The sequence below is a fragment of the Salmo salar genome, chromosome 10 (genome assembly GCF_965601325.2).
Source record: "Salmo salar chromosome 10, fSalSal1, whole genome shotgun sequence".
NCBI lineage: Eukaryota > Metazoa > Chordata > Actinopteri > Salmoniformes > Salmonidae > Salmo > Salmo salar.
In genome coordinates, this window is record NC_138300.1 from 54934010 (window position 1) to 54955093 (window position 21084).

The 21084-nt window shown below is 42.8% G+C and overlaps 1 protein-coding gene across 4 annotated transcripts; it reads left to right on the plus strand.

The window, feature by feature from the left end:
• Nucleotides 1-1890: 1890 nt before the first annotated feature.
• On the plus strand, nt 1891-13966 carry kat3 (Kynurenine--oxoglutarate transaminase 3). Of its 4 annotated transcripts, none has more exons than XM_014123721.3 (14): nt 1891-2024; nt 7197-7279; nt 7376-7440; nt 7728-7872; nt 8287-8436; nt 8638-8724; nt 8848-8976; nt 10279-10399; nt 10571-10647; nt 11583-11672; nt 11908-12094; nt 12591-12664; nt 13258-13344; nt 13520-13966. In XM_014123721.3, exons 2-14 carry the CDS (start codon nt 7199-7201, stop codon nt 13571-13573), a joined length of 1347 nt encoding a protein of 448 aa, XP_013979196.1. In that variant the 5' UTR covers nt 1891-2024; nt 7197-7198; the 3' UTR covers nt 13574-13966.
• The last annotated feature ends 7118 nt before the right edge of the window (nt 13967-21084 follow it).

Genomic DNA, 21084 nt, shown 5'->3' on the forward strand with positions numbered 1-21084 from the left:
TGTCTCCTAGATGAACGTGCTTTGGTGCGAAAAGTGAAAATCAATCCCAGAACAACAGCAAAGGACCTTGTGAAGATGCTGGAGGAAACAGGTACCAAAGTATCTATTTTCACAGTAAAACGAGTCCTATATCGACGTAACCTGAAAGGACACTCAGCAAGGAAGAAGCCACAGCTACAAAACGACCATAAAAAGCCAGACTACGGTTTGCAACTGCACATGGGGACAAAGATCGTACTTTTTGGAGAAATGTCCTCTGATCTGATGAAACAAAAATAGAACTGTTTGGCCATAATGACCATTGTTATGTTTGGAGGAAAAAGGGGGAGGCTTGCAAGCCAAAGAACACCATCCCAAATGTGAAGCACGGGGGTGGCAGCATCATGTTGTGGGGGTGCTTTGCTGCAGGAGGGACTGGTGCACTTCACAAAATAGATGGCATCGCGAGGCAGGAAAATAATGTGGATATATTTACGCAACATCTCAAGACATCAGTCTTGAAGTTAAAGCTTGTTCGCAAATGGGTCTTCCAAATGGACAATGACCCCAAGCATACTTCCAAAGTTGTGGCAAAATGGCTTAAGGACAACAAAGTCAAGGTATTGGAGTGGCCATCTCAAAGCCCTGACCTCAATCCCATAGAAAATTTGTGGGCAGAACTGAAAAAGCGTGTGCGAGCAAGGAGGCCTACAAACCTGACTCAGTTACACCAGCTCTGTCAGGAGGAATGGGCCAAAATTCACCCAACTTATTGTGGAAGGCTACCCGAAACGTTTGACCCAAGTTAAACAATTTAAAGGCAATGCTACCAAATACTAATTGAGTGTATGTAAACTTGTGACCCACTGGGAATGTGATGAAAGAAATAAAAGCTGAAATAAATAATTCTCTCTACTATTATTCTGTCATTTCACATTCTTAAAATAAAGTGGTGATCCTAACTGACCTAAGAAAGGCAATTTTTACTAGGATTAAATGTCAGGAATTGTGAAAAACTACGTTTAAATATATTTGGCTAAGGTGTATGTAAACTTCCGACTTCAACTGTATGTGTAATTCTATGGTTACATCACTAGCTCTTGTATATGCCAGTAGCCATGCCTTTAAATAGATAACACATATTTTTGAGGAATATCATTTAGAGATGCCTAATGAATTAGAACAGGGGTTCCCAAAATGGTTTGCACCGTAGACCCTTTTTTAAAATTATTATTATTGCAAATTCATCAGGGATCCCCTCATAATATCAGAACCCAACTCCTTCAGAGTGTGAAAACAATACTCAACAACCATTTTTACTATGACTTCTGCAGTGCATGGCCAGACTAATCAGACCTTGAGCCCTGGAAAATATAATTTTATAGGCTCCACTCTTGGCATATCAGAGAGAAAAATGTCCAGGTTTAAAGCTAATTTCTTGCAAATGTACACATTCTGCCATGGGGCAGAGAGTAGATATTGAAGTTTTAAAGCAAACTTCTTGCAATTCTACACATTTTGCAAAGGGGCAGAGTGTGCCATTTGCAATTTTAAAGCCTAAATTACAGTGCATGTATGTTCAAAATAACATTTGGGGGGATTGAGTTGAAAAAATGTATCATTGATGGATTACTGTAGATACCAATATCCCTGTGAGCCTCCCAGGCCCGTGTTGTTTATCTAAAAGTTAAGAACATACATTGTGGATGAACAATATTACATTGTATTGTATTGAACACTCTAAACTTTTTCCACTAAATTATTGTCCAAAATTCGTTTAGTCTGTTGTTGCTAGCAATATAAAAAAAAATATTGTAAAAAAGAAATCAGATCTTCAGCAAGACCCCACTTTGGGAACCCCTATACAGTACTAGTTACATTTTTTTTGTCCTATCCCTTTATATCTAACCGAGTGGTAGGTCTGTATTGGTCTGAAACACAATTTGCTGCATGTACCTTTAATGTGGAGAGAAGTAGACACGCTCATTTTTCCCTTGGAATCCACCTTTTCCTCGAATTAAATATCGTAGGTCTATTCTTCAATTGTAAGTATGCTTGCAATTTCCTAAAGTCCGTTTCATGTACATGTCATTCTATTTTGCTTTGCTCGCTTTTGTTCAGAAATAATTTCAATGACGTGCAGTGAAGTTTCATGACAAAATTCATGAAATATATAACGTTACTGCTATTTGCTGCGGATATTTTAATACCTTTGGCTTCCAAATACATATGAGTTTCTTATTAATGTTGTACGTTTCGTAATTGAATACTTTGCGATTTAAAACTATTACGTTTTATAACTTTCTAAACGTTTTAATTTTAAACATGTATATCAGACTCTCTGAATCACGAAAGTGTCAATCATGAATGGTGTTGAGTGTATAACTACGGCCCATTCCATTCACTGATTTGATTGGTCAGAGTTGGGGGTGGGGATATTTTGCAGTGTAGAATCTTACGACGCAAAACGTGAGCTGGTTTTGCTAAACGCGTCTCCTCTCTCTATTTGCAAGTAAGTGAACTAGAATTTTTAGCTGCATATTTTATGATCCGTGCTATCCGGAATATTTGGGACGTCCCGACCCCATTGAAGTTTATATTTTATATGGGAATGGGTTAAGATTAGGGTAGGATCGTCCCAAGAATCCCGGATAGGGTTTAGGGTAGGGACGTTTAGTTCAGATCGACTCACTGGTTTCTAAAGCAAGCCAGCATCAGTTATCTTCCCATTCCAGCTCAGGCTTCATCATAGGTGCTTTTAGCAACGCTAGTCTATAACTGAAGCTGGTTAGTTTTAGGAAACCCTGAGTAGATCTGAACCAGTACCTGACGCCCAGAATCCTTCCATTCAAAGCCCCATTGGAGCTCTGCAACCAGAGCCCGACTGCCCCGACATTATACATTACTTTAGGCCCGGGTAAGGTCTTTTTTAAACATGATCAATAACTAGGGTACCGGCATGGTTTGGGTATCACTAAATTGATCACTAATATTTTGAAGCTGAGCCATTTCCATGTGCTCTACTGCACAGTACAGTCATATGACTAAGATCATAACATGGTGTCAAAAGTGCTTTAACCTTGCCAAATATAAAACCAGGGAGATTATTTTACAGAAAATAATAGCCTAATGTTCCTTGAGTTTTGTCGGAGTTTAGAGGGATGAACAGTAGCTAACTACAGTCTGCCTCTTCATTGAGCAGAGTAGTCCAAGCAGAGCAGTTGCTGTGGATACTCATCGACTCGGAGCTGCCATGAGCAGAGCACATGCAGTGCCAGCTGCACACAATATTGGGACAGACGGAGAGGAGCTGCTAATCAGTTTAAAAACAAATGTATTGCAACAATGATAACAATATTACACATCAATACAGGGACATTCCTGTGAATACAATGAAAAATAAATGAAATAATAGAACAGGAAGCGACGCCCCCTGCCAAAAAAGAATAATTCAGGACATCATTAATATGTGACAAGCCAATGAGACATTAACAGACATTCAGTGACTTGATTTCTAATAATTGTTCTAATTTTTTTAAGTTTCACAAGTTTGGGGGATTTATGAAATTGTAACAGTTCAATGAAAAAAAACTACAAAATAAGGAATTTTTCCGCCCATTTACATTTGTGAATATAATATTTGGCCAAGAGAATAATAATGTTAATAAATAGTTATGATCAGAATTACAAGGATAGGCATAATGCCAATGCCAGAGGCATAATGCCAACATCATCAAAGGTTAACATAGGTAATTATTGAGATTTTATACACAACCATTCATGAATCTCAATCCATAGTTTACTAGAATGGCAGGATGAAGAAAATAAATGCTCTATAGATTATGAATCAAAGGAACAAAAAACTCAAGGCATTTTGTCAAAATGGAGTCTTTTGTGCAAGAAATCATTAACAGGGTAGAAGGAAGAAAATACACTGCTCAAAAAAATAAAGGGAACACTTAGACAACACAATGTAACTCCAAATCAACCACACTTCTGTGAAATCAAACTGTCCACTTAGGAAGCAACACTGATTGACAATAAATGTCACATGCTGTTGTGCAAATGGAATAGACAACAGGTGGAAATTATAGGCAATTAGCAAGACACCCCCAATAAAGGAGTGGTTCTGCAGGTGGTGACCACAGACCACTTCTCAGTTCCTATGCTTCCTGGCTGATGTTTTGGTCACTTTTAAATGCTGGCGGTGTTTTCACTCTAGTGGTAGCATGAGACGGAGTCTACAACCCACACAAGTGGCTCAGGTAGTGCAGCTCATCCAGGATGGCACATCAATGCGAGCTGTGGCAAGAAGGTTTGCTGTGTCTGTCAGCGTAGTGTCCAGAGCATGGAGGCGCTACCAGGAGACAGGCCAGTACATCAGGAGACGTGGAGGAGGCCGTAGGAGGGCAACAATCCAGCAGCAGGACCGCTACCTCCGCCTTTGTGCAAGGAGGAGCACTGCCAGAGCCCTGCAAAATGACCTCCAGCAGGCCACAAATGTGCATGTGTCTGCTCAAACGGTCAGAAACAGACTCCATGAGGGTGGTATGAGGGCCCGACGTCCACAGGTGGGGGTTGTGCTTACAGCCCAACACCGTGCAGGACGTTTGGCATTTGCCAGAGAACACCAAGATTGACAAATTCGCCACTGGCGCCCTGTGCTCTTCACAGATGAAAGCAGGTTCACACTGAGCACATGTGACAGACGTGACAGAGTCTGGAGACGCCGTGGAGAAGGTTCTGCTGCCTGCAACATCCTCCAGCATGACCGGTTTGGCGGTGGGTCAGTCATGGTGTGGGGTGGCATTTCTTTGGGGGGCCACACAGCCCTCCATGTGCTCGCCAGAGGTAGCCTGACTGCCATTAGGTACCGAGATGAGATCCTCAGACCCCTTGTGAGACCATATGCTGGTGCGGTTGGCCCTGGGTTCCTCCTAATGCAAGACAATGCTAGACCTCATGTGGCTGGAGTGTGTCAGCAGTTCCTGCAAGAGGAAGGCATTGATGCTATGGACTGGCCCGCCCGTTCCCCAGACCTGAATCCAATTGAGCACATCTGGGACATCATGTCTCGCTCCACCTCATCAGGAGCATGCCCAGGCGTTGTAGGGAGGTCAAACAGGCACGTGGAGGCCACACACACTACTGAGCCTTATTTTGACTCGTTTTAAGGACATTACATCACAGTTGGATCAGCCTGTAGTGTGGTTTTCCACTTTAATTTTGAGTTTGACTCCAAATCCAGACCTCCATGGGTTGATAAATTGGATTTCCATTGATTATTTTTGTGTGATTTTGTTGTCAGCACATTCAACTATGTAAAGAAAAAAGTATTTAATAACATTATTTCATTCATTCAGATCTAGGATATGTTATTTTAGTGTTCCCGTTATTGTTTTGAGCAGTATATTTAAAAATGAGTTTCTTTAACTTTTGGGATAACTGGACAATTAAGGTGAAAGGTAGTCGCTTTTGACCATAGCATGGGTTGGTCACTTCCATAGCAATATATTGAATTATAAATCACCAAAAATGACTTCATTAACTGCCAATCGTATCCACTTATTGTTGCATTTTTTATCCAAAAGATTCACGTCATTAATTTGTTAACTTGGAAAACAGGGAACAACCTCATAATATAACAGTGTTCTTAGTAAGTCCAAGTAAAGGAAGTGGAATTGCTTTGCAAACCTTCATATATTCTCTCTTAAGTAATATTAACCTGGAATTTACCAATGAACTCATCAAACGGCAAAAACTCCCTAGTGTTGTCTACCAAATCGCATACAAAATACCCTTGTCAAACCAAAGGCCTTTGAAATTCGATTTCCTATTCATTTTAATAACTCTATTATTCCAAATCAATGTTTTGTGGGGGGGAAATTGTGCTTGAATATCATTTTCCAGAATAAAACAAATTGCTGGTGAAACTTAGACAATTTCACAGGTAATTTTGGAGGGTCAAAATCACATTTCATTAGGAATTCAAACATCTTCCATTAACTCACTGTAATCTAAAATATCTAAAACCAATTGTATATGGTTATGGAAACTCCTTCCTTTAATGAAGGCTGATTGAGTTTCACTGATTATATCATCAAGGCCTTTTTTCAGCCTATTGGCATAGACATGGGCTAGTAACTTATAGTCAGTTGTCAACAACGTTGTCCAGGTAAAGAGAGTCCTTCTTTGGTTTGGGTATAAGAACAATTAGTCCCTGTCTCAAAGAAGGAGGTAAGATAGCATTAGCAATACCCTCCTTGTAGACCGAAAGCAATAACTCTCTAATATCAGACCCCAAAATATCGATAGAATTCAGGAGTCAGGCCGTCCGGTCCAGGTGATTTACCTACAGGCATTTGTTTAATGGCTTGGTCCAACTCAGTAATATCTATATCAGAATCACAGAGTTTCTTAAACCTTTCTTCTATAGGCTTAACAGAGTTATTAACTGAATCAAAATAGGTATCCAAGTCGCCTTCTGAAAGATGAGATTGATATAGTGAACTGTAGAAAGAGTGTATTTTCTTATTAATCACTTCAAGATCACCAGATATAGTTTAATTTACATAAATGGATGTAATACTCCTCCTAGTCTGCCTACTCTCCTTCAAATTAAAGAAATAAGATGCCGTTTTTTCTTCACCTTTTTCAATCCATTTGGCCTTTGAATGGATGAAGGCACCCTGCGCCTTATCGTGTATATATGTCGTCTAGTTAACATTGGCATTTAGCAAGCTCTGCTTTTTCATCTTCATTTAAATCAAGTTTATTGCTCAGCCTGTTAATATCAACAATAATATACATCTGCTTGGAGAATCTTTTCCGAGCTAGCATTTTACCAGCAGTGATGGCAAGACCTCGAATTCTGAATTTAATCATTTCCCATTTGTTCGTGGAAGAAAGAGCAGAATCAAGACAGGTCTCTGCTAATCAGAGTTATCATGTCCGGGAATTGGACTAGTTTGAAAACTATGTCGCGGGTGAAAATGTATTGGTCACAGATTGCAGGTTTTTGGGCTACTTCTAAGTTGTACCACAGCTACCTGGCTGTGCAATCATTCAGTTCTAGTGATTTGTCTTCTGTTTATGGCAGAAATATAGTTAATCTTTTTTTTATTTTCTTCTCTGCTGTACCTTTTGGGATCATCAGTTTTGTATTGCAGTGTTGATCTGTCAAATGAAAAATGTTATTGATCTGCACTGTTTTGTAGATATGAACATTACACGTCGAACCCTCAGCTCTGCATGCCGCTTGATTAAGATCAACTGTATCAGAAACTTCTCCTACTCACAGGTGAGTGTTATGACATGTTTATAACATTGTTATAGCCTAATATCATGTGTGTAGATGTTCTTGCTTAATCCTGGCATCTCTATTTCTTTGTCTCAGTGTGTTATGACATCATCAAGGCATACAAACTCCAAAAGGATTGAGGGACTGGACAAGAATGTTTGGTAAGTTCGTTGCCAGGTTACCACGACCTGTACGTTGGACCCACTTACGAAACCAGGGTAGCACCTGGCAGGAATGAGTCTCAAACTCTGCCAACCACTTTGCTTTGCGGTGTGCAACTCAGTGGTTCATTGGATGGTGTATACCATGTGTATCCCGTGCATACGAATAATGCAACTTGAAAGGAACTTTAAACTCCAATAATGGGGGGGGTCGTAACGTGCTTAAAAAACATTCCTTCATTTCATGAATTAAAGGCACAGTAACTAACTGTCAGTGTTGGTGTCAGGGTGGCCTTCACCTCGGTGGCAGCAGACCCCACCATAGTGAACCTGGGCCAGGGCTACCCCGACATTCCTCCCCCAGCCTACGTCAAGGAGGGCCTGGCTAACGCTGCTGCAGTGGACAAGCTCAACCAGTACACAAGAGGCTTTGTAAGTCTAATAACAGAGTATCTTATCTATTGAAATGTGATATTTTAGGCCTACATTTAGTGCACCAACATATAGTCATTGGCACCGGCAGGCATATTAACTGTTCAATGATGTACCATACCAGCCAGCCAGCCAGCCAGCCAGCCAGCCAGTCAGCCTGCCAGCCAGTCAGCCTGCCAGCCAGCCTGCAACTGTATAGATTCACGTATGTGTAAGTTCTAGATCATTCTGAGCTAAACTGGTCAACTGTGGTCATGTAGTGTATAACAGGGTGGTGGTCACTTTACAGTACAGTACACAGCAAGCTCTGTTAGTTAAATAAAACATTGGTATTAGATTGCCTCCAGTCATGTGTAAGTGTACATGATCTTGTATTGCTTCTCTGACACTAGTACTTTGTTTGGTCTCTTACAGGGCCACCCGTCTCTGGTGAAGGCTCTTTCTCAGGTGTATGGGAAAGTGTATGGACACCAGATTGATCCTTTCAAGGAGATACTGGTCACAGTAGGTGGCTATGGATCCTTGTTCAGTACCATGCAGGCACTGGTGGAAGTGGGAGATGAGGTGAGGGGTTGTTCTTTGTTTAAACCTACTGACTAATATTTAGCCTGGTACCAGAACTGTTTGTGTTGTATTGCCAACTCCTATGGTCGTAACAAACAGATTTGGGACCAGGCTAGGACATGTTACCCTTTTTGAACCATTTTCACATTTTGATAATGTTTCATAAAAGTTACACCTGTATCTGTAATCTCTCCTCTCCAGGTTATAATTATCGAACCCTTCTTTGATTGCTATGTACCCATGGTTCGAATGGCAGGGGCAACACCTGTCTTGATACCATTACGACTTGTAAGTCTACTACTATTCAAAAATATTATAGACTGAGGTTTTGAGTAATTGTGGGAAACATACATATTGCAGAATGACATGCAGTGTTTGACTTCTCTCTTGTCTTCCTCACGAACATCTCAGAGATCCAATAAAGAGACTAGTAGTGTTTCCAGTGCTGACTGGGTCCTGGATCCAGAGGAACTAGCCAGTAAATTCACCTCTAAGACCAAGGCCATCATTATTAACACTCCCAACAACCCCATTGGGAAGGTAAGTGTGGCAGCAGGTAGCCTAGTGGTTAGAGCGTTGGGCCAGTAACTGAAAGTTTTGCTGGATCGAATCCCCGAGCTGACAGAGTAAAAATCTGTTGTTCTGCCCCTGAACAAGGCAGTTAACCCACCGTTCCCCGGGCGCCAAAGATGTGGATGTTGACTATGGCAGCCCCCCCGCACCTCTCTGATTCAGAGGGGTTGGGTTAAATGCAGAAGACACATTTCAGTTGAAGGCATTCAGTTGTACAACTGACAAATCCCCCTTTCCTCTGCGGCAATTCTCATGAAGTAGGCCTAGTACAATTGAGTGATTACTGTCTAGCCATTACGTCCGAGAAACATTTTTCCAATTTGTTCCACCATCTGAACTATGCCCTCTTGGTTCCACCATCTGAACTATGACCTCTTGGTTCCACCATCTGAACTATGCCCTCTTGGTTCCACCATCTGAACTATGACCTCTTGGTTCCGCCATCTGAACTATGACCTCTTGGTTCCGCCATCTGAACTATGACCTCTTGGTTCCACCATCTGAACTATGACCTCTTGGTTCCACCATCTGAACTATGACCTCTTGGTTCCACCATCTGAACTATGCCTTCTTGGTTCCACCATCTGAACTATGCCTTCTTGGTTCCACCATCTGAACTATGACCTCTTGGTTCCACCATCTGAACTATGCCTTCTTGGTTCCACCATCTGAACTATGCCTTCTTGGTTCCACCATCTGAACTATGCCTTCTTGGTTCCACCATCTGAACTATGACCTCTTGGTTCCACCATCTGAACTATGCCTTCTTGGTTCCACCATCTGAACTATGACCTCTTGGTTCCACCATCTGAACTATGCCTTCTTGGTTCCACCATCTGAACTATGCCTTCTTGGTTCCACCATCTGAACTATGCCTTCTTGGTTCCACCATCTGAACTATGCCTTCTTGGTTCCACCATCTGAACTATGCCTTCTTGGTTCCACCATCTGAACTATGCCTTCTTGGTTCCACCATCTGAACTATGACCTCTTGGTTCCACCATCTGAACTATGACCTCTTGGTTCCACCATCTGAACTATGACCTCTTGGTTCCACCATCTGAACTATGACCTCTTGGTTCCACCATCTGAACTATGCCTTCTTGGTTCCACCATCTGAACTATGACCTCTTGGCGAGGTCTCCCTTGTGAAATAATTATTCTGGCCTAAATGATTCACCCTGGTTAAATAAATAAAGACTTAAATACATCACTACCCTGTCCCTATCACAGTGAGTTTCTGTGTTTAATCCATTTCCCATATTCCAGATATTCACCAAGGATGAGCTTCAGTCTATCTCCAACCTCTGCATCAAACACGACACTCTGTGCATCAGTGATGAGGTTTATGAATGGCTCATCTACAAGGGACACCAACACATCAAAATAGGTACTGTACTTCCAGCGTTTTTAGGCTGTGAACATAATTCCTCACATCATATAAGGAAACAGCTGTGTTTTGTGTTTAGTTCAATGTAGTTTAGTTTCATTCTGTTTAGTTCAGTTTAATAGTTTGTCTACCTCGGTTACAGTTTCCTCAGCCCTCTTTTTGTTTTGCTAGCCACTCTTCCTGGCATGTGGGACAGAACAATTACCATCAGCAGTGCAGGGAAGACCTTTAGTGTGACGGGCTGGAAGGTAAGGGCTGGGATTGATTTACCATGGGAAACCTCTGTCATGACTTCTAGAGAGTAGGGATTCCTGTTACCATGGGAAACCTCTGTCATGACTTCTAGAGAGTAGGGATTCCTGTTACCATGGGAAACCTCTGTCATGACTTCTAGAGAGTAGGGATTCCTGTTACCATGGGAAACCTCTGTCATGACTTCTAGAGAGTAGGGATTCCTGTTACCATGGGAAACCTCTGTCATGACTTCTAGAGAGTAGGGATTCCTGTTACCATGGGAAACCTCTGTCATGACTTCTAGAGAGTAGGGATTCCTGTTACCATGGGAAACCTCTGTCATGACTTCTAGAGAGTAGGGATTCCTGTTACCATGGGAAACCTCTGTCATGACTTCTAGAGAGTAGGGATTCCTGTTACCATGGGAAACCTCTGTCATGACTTCTAGAGAGTAGGGATTCCTGTTACCATGGGAAACCTCTGTCATGACTTCTAGAGAGTAGGGATTCCTGTTACCATGGGAAACCTCTGTCATGACTTCTAGAGAGTAGGGATTCCTGTTACCATGGGAAACCTCTGTCATTACTTCTAGAGAGTAGGGATTCCTGTTACCATGGGAAACCTCTGTCATGACTTCTAGAGAGTAGGGATTCCTGTTACCATGGGAAACCTCTGTCATTACTTCTAGAGAGTAGGGATTCCTGTTACCATGGGAAACCTCTGTCATGACTTCTAGAGAGTAGGGATTCCTGTTACCATGGGAAACCTCTGTCATTACTTCTAGAGAGTAGGGATTCCTGTTACCATGGGAAACCTCTGTCATGACGTTTAGAGTATTATGTGTGTGTGTTCCCCGTTTGTTTTATTACGTGTGTTTGTGTGTGTTTGATCATGTGAAGTTTAGTTTAAATGGTTGTGTATATTCTAACCAGTAGTCTTTGTTGTGCAGCTTGGCTGGTCTATAGGGCCAGAACACTTGATAAAGCACCTTCAGACTGTTATGCAGAACACCTTGTACACCTGTCCAACACCGCTGCAGGTAAGGCCTGCTCATCATTGTAGCAACATGTATTCCGTTGAAGTGTTAAGAAATCAAATGAGTGGGAATTCAAATACTGTTGTAAAACCCAAACCCTCATCACAACACATTTTGCCTTGTGAGAGAATGGAAACCCAAAGAACATGCTATTCCCTATATAATACACTACTTTTGACCAGGGCCCGTAGGGCTTTGAATAATGTATGTGTATCAAGACTATGATCTGTTTCTGCAGGAGGCTGTGGCCCAGGGCCTGCTGAGGGACTATGAGCTGATGGGTCGGCCTGAGTGTTACTTCTCCTCTCTGGCCGTGGAGCTGGAGGGGAAGAGGGACCGCATGGCTGCTATCCTACAGGACGTTGGCATGTCACCTATCATACCTGAGGGAGGGTACTTCATGTGCGTGGACGTCACACCCCTTAGTAAGATACACTTTTATGAAAATAGTACATTTTTACTTGGTTGTTGTGTAGATGTGATAATAACAGTGTGGTAAAGATGACATAAGATCTTCCATTTGCTGTAATGTCCAAGGAAATTAGGAAATAAAGATAAACTGGGCCAGGCTAACGCTAAACTGGGCCAGGCTAACGCTAAACTGGGCCAGGCTAACGCTAAGCTGTGCCAGGCTAACGCTAAGCTGGGCCAGGCTTACGCTAAGCTGGACCAGGCTAACTCTAAACTGGGCCAGGCTAACGCTAAGCTGGGCCAGACTAGCGGAAAACTGGACCAGGCTACCAAACAGGCTTGGGATGATCAGAAGTGGAAAGGTCCTGTCTCTGTCTTATTTAACAGTAGGTAACAGGACGGACCAAACATAAAGAGTTTGTACCTGCAGACTGTTGGCATAACAACTACAAGGACCCTTCATTATTAACTGGCTGTAGTTTGACCCTACTATATTTTTCATGGTTGTAGATCAGGACTTGTCTCATATGGGAGATGATGAGCCTTACGACTACAAGTTTGTCAAGTGGATGATTAAGGAGAAGGTAAAAAAGCCAACAGCTTGATGCCACATCTTATCTGCGTTTCAAATGGCACCCTATTCCCTTTATTCATTTGTATTTATTTAACCTTTATTTAACTAGGCAAGTTAGTTAAGAACAAATTCTTAATTACAATGACGGCCTACCCCGGCCAAACCCGGACGACGCTGGGCCAATTGTGCGCCGCCCTATGGGACTCCCAATCACGGCCGGTTGTGATACAGCCTGAAATCATACCAGGGTCTGTAGTGACTCCTCTATGCACTGAGATGCAGTGCCTTAGACCTCTGCGCCACTCGGGAGCCCGTATATTGTACTACCTTTGGCCAGTCGAAAGTAGTGCACTACAATAGGGAATACAATAGGGTGCCATTTGGGATAGCTCTGTGGTAACAGTAGTTTTAGGGAACATTTTAACATGAAATATCACTTACTATCACACAATGAATGCAGAGTAATTGCTGTATGTTAACATTGTAGGTAGTATAAATGGCGTGTTGAATGAAGCACTAGTTCACGAGGATAATTACTATCAACAAGTTGAACTCTCCAGAGTGTGTTGACGTGTGTTTGTTATTGTCGTGGTTTTGTTGTAGAAACTGGCAGCCATTCCGGTCACAGCGTTCTGTGGTGATGCTTCCAAGAAGCAGTTTGAGAAATACATCCGTCTATGCTTCATCAAGGTAAACATGGGTTCTCTCATTCAGAAAAACGGACTTTCTCACAGGCCAGTTCATTAGACATAAAGAGTGGACCGTGTTAAAAGATTGGGTTTAGATGTATTCTTTCGGTTTGGTTTAACATGATAATGTGAATATTGGAAAACGTATCTCATCACCTGTCTGTGTGTCTCTGTAGCAAGACAGCACTCTGGATGCAGCGGAAGCTATCCTCAAGAACTGGAACAAGTAAAATAAGTCCTCTTGGATGTAAGGGTTTGTCTCAAGACCCTCTCTTTTTACTGTGACACCCCGATAACACCTTACTTTGTAGGACAGGTATGCCCTGTTTATATTTGTAGACATCTTCGTGTTTTTATGTTATTTTATTCATGTATTTTATTGCCTTTTTATTTTAGTTTTATCTAATTTGATTGGATTTTATATGACACACATAGAATGGATTAACTTCCAGGTTTGAATTTCCTCTTTGTGACATAAGCGCTTGCTGAGTAGCACTCGTCATCCTGTCAACATTGTTTTCCTGTACCCTTCATATGATGGATAGAACAGTTTTAACCCTGTGCAGCCCTCCTGGTTTGGTGTTGTATTTAATCTGTGAATAAAAAATATTACTTTTAAAATATCAGGAATTCAGGCAGTTCTAACCTACATAGGTAGCTAAAACAGAATGTGGTTCTGTGTATGATAAGACTGTTAGTAAAATAACTTTTTTGTCACATTAATGTATTGGTAAAACAAGGATAGTACACCAGAGGAGGCTGGTGGGAGGAGATCTAGATACATGATGTGATAGGACACACCTACTGTAGAGGCATTATATACCAAGTGGAAATAAGCAGGGAGTATCTATGGCTACGCTGTGTGTACTTTGCACTAGCAATCCTAGCTTTCAGTAGAACCTCGTCTGCCTGTTGATGTCCGACCAGTGGATTGAGCTGGTGAATTATGGGCACATTACAGTATCCCACCACACCTTTTATAACAGAGGCCAGTTGAGTTTTTATAAAGACTGTTCTTACTTCACAGCTAGCTTGGTTTTATAGACTGTTCATACTTCACAGCTAGCTTGGTTTTATAGACTGTTCATACTTCACAGCTAGCTTGGTTTTATAGACTGTTCATACTTCACAGCTAGCTTGGTTTTATAGACTGTTCATACTTCACAGCTAGCTTGGTTTTATAGACTGTTCATACTTCACAGCTAGCTTGGTTTTATAGACTGTTCATACTTCACAGCTAGCTTGGTGTTATAGACTGTTCACAGCTCCTAGCTAGAATTTGGTGTTTCTTTCTGTTTAAACCAGTAAGATGCATTGGCTAATACCTTGCAGTCCTGTTTGTACAGTGAGGGGAAAAAAGTATTTGATCCCCTGCTGATTTTGTGCGTTTGCCCACTGACAAAGAAATGATCAGTCTATAATTTTAATGGTAGGTTTATTTGAACAGTGAGAGACAGAATAACAACAACAAAATCCAGAAAAACACATGTCAAAAATGTTATAAATTGATTTGCATTTTAATGAGGGAAATAAGTATTTGACCCCCTCTCAATCAGAAAGATTTCTGGCTCCCAGGTGTCTTTTATACAGGTAACGAGCTGAGATTAGGAGCACACTCTTAAAGGGAGTGCTCCTAATCTTTGCTTGTTACCTGTATAAAAGACACCTGTCCACAGAAACAATCAATCAATCAGATTCCACACTCTCCACCATGGCCAAGACCAAAGAGCTCTCCAAGGATGTCAGGGACAAGATTGTAGACCTACACAAGGCTAGAATGGACTACAAGACCATCGCCAAGCAGCTTGGTGAGAAGGTGACAACAGTTGGTGGGATTATTCGCAAATGGAAGAAACACAAAAGAACTGTCCATCTTCCTCGGCCTGGGGCTCCATGCAAGATCTCACCTCGTGGAGTTGCTATGATCATGAGAACGGTAAGGAATCAGCCCAGAACTACACGGGAGGATCTTGTCAATGATCTCAAGGCAGCTGGGACCATAGTCACCAAGAAAACAATTGGTAACACACTACGCCGTGAAGGACTGAAATCCTGCAGCGCCCGCAAGGTCCCCCTGCTCAAGAAAGCACATATACATGCCCGTCTGAAGTTTGCCAATGAACATCTGAATGATTCAGAGGACAACTGGGTGAAAGTGTTGTGGTCAGATGAGACCAAAATGGAGCTCTTTGGCATCAACTCAACTCGCCGTGTTTGGAGGAGGAGGAATGCTGCCTATGACCCCAAGAACACCATCTCCACCGTCAAACATGGAGGTGGAAACATTATGCTTTGGGTGTGTTTTTCTGCTAAGGGGACAAGACAACTTCACCGCATCAAAGGGACGATGGACAGGGCCATGTACCGTCAAATCTTGGGTGAGAACCTCCTTCCCTCAGCCAGGGCATTTAGAATGGGTCGTTGATGGGTATTCCAGCATGACAATGACCCAAAACACACGGCCAAGGCAACAAAGGAGTGGCTCAAGAAGAAGCACATTAAGGTCCTGGAGTGGCCTAGCCAGTCTCCAGGCCTTAATCCCATAGAAAATCTGTGGAAGGAGCTGAAGGTTCGAGTTGCCAAACGTCAGCCTCGAAACCTTAATGACTTGGAGAAGATCTGCAAAGAGGAGTGGGACAAAATCCCTCCTGAGATGAGTGCTAACCTGGTGGCCAAGTACAAGAAACGTCTGACCTCTGTGATTGCCAACAAGGGTTTTGCCACCAAGTACTAAGTCATGTTTTGCAGAGGGGTCAAATACTTATTTCCCTCATTAAAATGCAAATCATTTTATAACATTTGACATGCGTTTTTCTGGATTTTTTTGTTTTCTGTCTCTCACTGTTCAAATAAACCTACCATTCAAATTATAGACTGATCATTTCTTTGTCAGTGGGCAAACGTACAAAACCAGCAGGGGATGAAATACTTTTTTCTCCCTCACTGTATGTGGTGTTGTGTGTTTCTGTCACTAGGGGTCAATATATACCTTAAAAAAATCTTGGACTTATTGTAGTGGGCCCAAATTTCATCATGCTACCATTATCATGATTTATCATTCATGCAAATATTTACAGTACTGTTCCTAATTACAGTGGAGTCCAGGTTTGAGTTTTGCCATCTTCCTGGTTGCATTGCTTCATATAATCTACAGGAAAATGTATGCAGTCTGATTAGGTAAAATAAGGCATAATGCGAATTATTCAAGTTTGGAATGCCTAATAAAAAAAAGGTAATTATAAGATATTTCAACGTTGATTTGAACATGTTTTCACTTTCTGAATTCAAACGCATATAAGGGCCTTGAACAACACAAGTGATGCTTCAAATCAGGCAGGATTTCTATTAAAGGACCAACAGCCAGACTCTTTCCAAAAGGACCGTCAGCCAGACTCTTTCCTAAAGGACCGCCAGCCAGACTCTTTCCTAAAGGACCGCCAGCCAGACTCTTTCCTAAAGGACCGCCAGCCAGACTCTTTCCTAAAGGACCGCCAGCCAGACTCTTTCCTAAAGGACCGTCAGCCAGACTCTTTCCTAAAGGACCGCCAGCCAGACTCTTTCCTAAAGGACCGCCAGCCAGACTCTTTCCTAAAGGACCGCCAGCCAGACTCTTTCCTAAAGGACCGCCAGCCAGACTCTTTCCTAAAGGACCGCCAGCCAGACTCTTTCCTAAAGGACCGCCAGCCAGACTCTTTCCTAAAGGACCGTCAGCCAGACTCTTTCCAAAAGGACCGCCAGCCAGACTCTTTCCTAAAGGACCGCCAGCCAGACTCTTTCCTAAAGGACCGCCAGCCAGACTCTTTCCTAAAGGACCGCCAGCCAGACTCTTTCCTAAAGGACCGCCAGCCAGACTCTTTCCTAAAGGACCGCCAGCCAGACTCTTTCCTAAAGGACCGCCAGCCAGACTCTTTCCTAAAGGACCGCCAGCCAGACTCTTTCCTAAAGGACCGCCAGCCAGACTCTTTCCTAAAGGACCGTCAGCCAGACTCTTTCCAAAAGGACCGCCAGCCAGACTCTTTCCTAAAGGACCGTCAGCCAGACTCTTTCCTAAAGGACCGTCAGCCAGACTCTTTCCTAAAGGACCGCCAGCCAGACTCTTTCCTAAAGGACCGTCAGCCAGACTCTTTCCTAAAGGACCGTCAGCCAGACTCTTTCCTAAAGGACCGCCAGCCAGACTCTTTCCTAAAGGACCGCCAGCCAGACTCTTTCCTAAAGGACCGTCAGCCAGACTCTTTCCTAAAGGACCGCCAGCCAGACTCTTTCCTAAAGGACCGTCAGCCAGACTCTTTCCTAAAGGACCGCCAGCCAGACTCTTTCCTAAAGGACCGCCAGCCAGACTCTTTCCTAAAGGACCGCCAGCCAGACTCTTTCCTAAAGGACCGCCAGCCAGACTCTTTCCTAAAGGACCGTCAGCCAGACTCTTTCCAAAAGGACCGCCAGCCAGACTCTTTCCTAAAGGACCGCCAGCCAGACTCTTTCCTAAAGGACCGCCAGCCAGACTCTTTCCTAAAGGACCGCCAGCCAGACTCTTTCCTAAAGGACCGCCAGCCAGACTCTTTCCTAAAGGACCGCCAGCCAGACTCTTTCCTAAAGGACCGCCAGCCAGACTCTTTCCTAAAGGACCGTCAGCCAGACTCTTTCCAAAAGGACCGCCAGCCAGACTCTTTCCTAAAGGACCGTCAGCCAGACTCTTTCCTAAAGGACCGTCAGCCAGACTCTTTCCAAAAGGACCGCCAGCCAGACTCTTTCCTAAAGGACCGCCAGCCAGACTCTTTCCTAAAGGACCGCCAGCCAGACTCTTTCCTAAAGGACCGCCAGCCAGACTCTTTCCTAAAGGACCGCCAGCCAGACTCTTTCCTAAAGGACCGCCAGCCAGACTCTTTCCTAAAGGACCGCCAGCCAGACTCTTTCCTAAAGGACCGTCAGCCAGACTCTTTCCTAAAGGACCGTCAGCCAGACTCTTTCCAAAAGGACCGCCAGCCAGACTCTTTCCTAAAGGACCGCCAGCCAGACTCTTTCCTAAAGGACCGCCAGCCAGACTCTTTCCTAAAGGACCGTCAGCCAGACTCTTTCCTAAAGGACCGTCAGCCAGACTCTTTCCTAAAGGACCGTCAGCCAGACTCTTTCCTTCATTATCCACCATTACTGGTTAATTTCAACCCATTTTTTATCTGTTGATCTGTGTGGGCAAGTTTGCTGTTATTTTCTGTCTCTTCCTGCCCCCCCAGACAGACAGAGGAGGCTTCACTGGAATAATCCCAAAATGACCAGCTCCAGGGCAGAGACCCCCACTGGCTTATTTCACTTTCTTTTCCTTTTGGAGCAAGAAAGGTATTTCACTGTACTTGTGCATGTGACATTAAAACTTGAAATTGAAACTCTTCCGGTCTAGAAATCTGTAATTTCCCCTGGAGAATGTTCAGCCTACATTAACATTTCCTTCCTGTCGGTCGATGAGGGACCTGAAGACAAGAACCCACCTAGTCATCACTTTGACTAAGGACATCCTGTTTGGCCTAGTAATAGATAATACTATAGGTCTACTACCATTGTTGTATTCTGCTCATAATGTAGATGGATTTATAGTCCCGTGAAAACTATGTTCAGTTTGGAAGAGAGTGGGACAAATCCAAGGTTTTGTTCATTGTGAAGGTCTGATGATTTTTATCATGCTTATTAAGACCTTCCGTAGACAAAACATTCCCATATATCACTGAGTAAAGAGGCCGTTTCCTATCAATCCCAATGTTGTAAAATATTCCTGGAATGATATTGCCACTACTCTACCTCTACTTGTATGCATTTGATGAAATAGTATTGGAATATCACCTTTATCAGCAGTAGGTTTATACAGTGTCAGCATGGCTGGTTCCTGCTCTGTCAAACTACACACCCTGTTTCAGACCAGTCATGCAGGCTGGGGCACAGTACAGCCTCTTCCATGTGCAGCCCTGGACCGTGGGAGAGGGATCCTGTTTCTCAGGTCAGACTCATCTGAGTCAGAGTATACTTGTAGTATAGCACGCACACACTGTCTGAAACGTGACTTGAGGCTGGTTTGTCAGGTTTCACTAGAGCTACCAGTTTATTATCTACGAGTGTTTCGGTTCAGGATGAACTACCAGTCAAAAGTTTGGACACACATACTCATTCAAGGGTTTTTCCTTTATAATTTACTATTTTTACATTGTAGAAGAACAGTGAGACATAAAAACTATGGAATCATGTAGTAACCAAAATATATTAATCTAAATATTTTATTTGAGATTCTTCAAAGTAGCCACCCTTTGCCTTTGACAGCTTTGCACACTCTTGGCATTCTCTCAACCAGCTTCATGAGGTAGTCACCTGGAATGCATTTCAATTAACAGGTGTGCCTTGTTAAGTTAATTTGTGGAATTTCTTTGCCTTAATGCGTTTGAGACAATCAGTTGTGTTGTGACATGGTAGGGGTGGTATACAGAGGATGGCCCTATTTGGTAAAAGACCAAGTCCATATTATGGCAAGAACAGCTCAAATAAGCATTGAGAAACGACAGTCCATTACTAAGACATGGTCAGTCAATCTGGAAAATTTCAAGAACTTTGAATGTTTCTTCAAGTGCAGTTGCAAAAACCATCAAGCGCTATGATGAAACTGGCTCTCATGAGGACCACCACAGGAAAGTTAGACCCAGACTTACCTCTTCTACAGAGGATAAGGTCATTAGAATTACCAGCCAAATAAATGCTTCAGAGTTCAAGTAACAGACACATCTCAACATCAACTGTTCAGAGGAGACTGTGAATCAGGCCTTCATGGTCGAATTGCTGCAAAGATACCACTACTAAAGGAGACCAATAAGAAGAGACTTCGTTGGGGCAAGAAACACAAGCAATGGACATTAGACCGGTGGAAATCTGTCCTTTGGCCTGATGAGTACAAATGTGAGATTTTTAGTTCCAACCGCTGTGTCTTTGTGAGACATAGTAGGTGAACGGATGATCTCCGCATATGTGGTCCCACCGTGAAGGAGGTGTGATGGTGCTTTGCTGGTGACGCTGGTCTGTGATTTATTTAGAATTCAAGGCACATTTAACCAGCATGGCTACCACAGCATTCTGCAGCGATACACCATCCCATCTGGTTTGCTCTTAGTGGGACTATCATGTGTTTTTCAACAGGACAATGACCCAACACACATCCAGGCTGTGTAAGGGCTATTTGACCAAGAAGGAGAGTGATGGAGTGCTGCATCAGATGACCTGGCCTCCACAAATCCCCCAACCTCAACCCAATTGAGATGGTTTGGGATGAGTTGGACTGCAGAGTGAAGGAAAAGCAGCCAACAAGTGCTCAGCATATGTAGGAACTCCTTCAAGACTGTGGGAAAAGCATTCCAGGTGAAGCTGGTTGAGAGAATGCCAAGTGTGCAAAGCTGTCATCAAATCAAGGTGGCTACTTTGAAGAATCTAAAATATTTGGATTTGTTTAACACTTTTTTGGTTACTGTGTTATTTCATAGTTGATGTTTTCACTATTATTCTACAATGTAGAAATTAGTAAAAAAAATAATAGACAAACCCTTGAACAAGTAGGTGTGTCCAAACTGTTGACTGGTACTCTATATGTTACCAGACTGTGAACCGTATTCCCCTTTGGCCTCATGCCACACCATTATTCCCCGTTTGTTATAATACACTACATGAATACCACAACAACCTATATCTCCTAATCACTTGAAGAGGAATAACCAGAGAC

Excerpts from the sequence above, each read along its gene's own strand:
- kat3 (XM_014123721.3), top strand. The coding sequence starts at position 7,199 with ATGAACATTACACGTCGAACCCTCAGCTCTGCATGCCGCTTGATTAAG. Across the intron at positions 12,095-12,590 it reads CGTGGACGTCACACCCCTTA|ATCAGGACTTGTCTCATATG; the intron begins GTAAGATACACT and ends TCATGGTTGTAG. Across the intron at positions 12,665-13,257 it reads AGTGGATGATTAAGGAGAAG|AAACTGGCAGCCATTCCGGT; the intron begins GTAAAAAAGCCA and ends GTTTTGTTGTAG.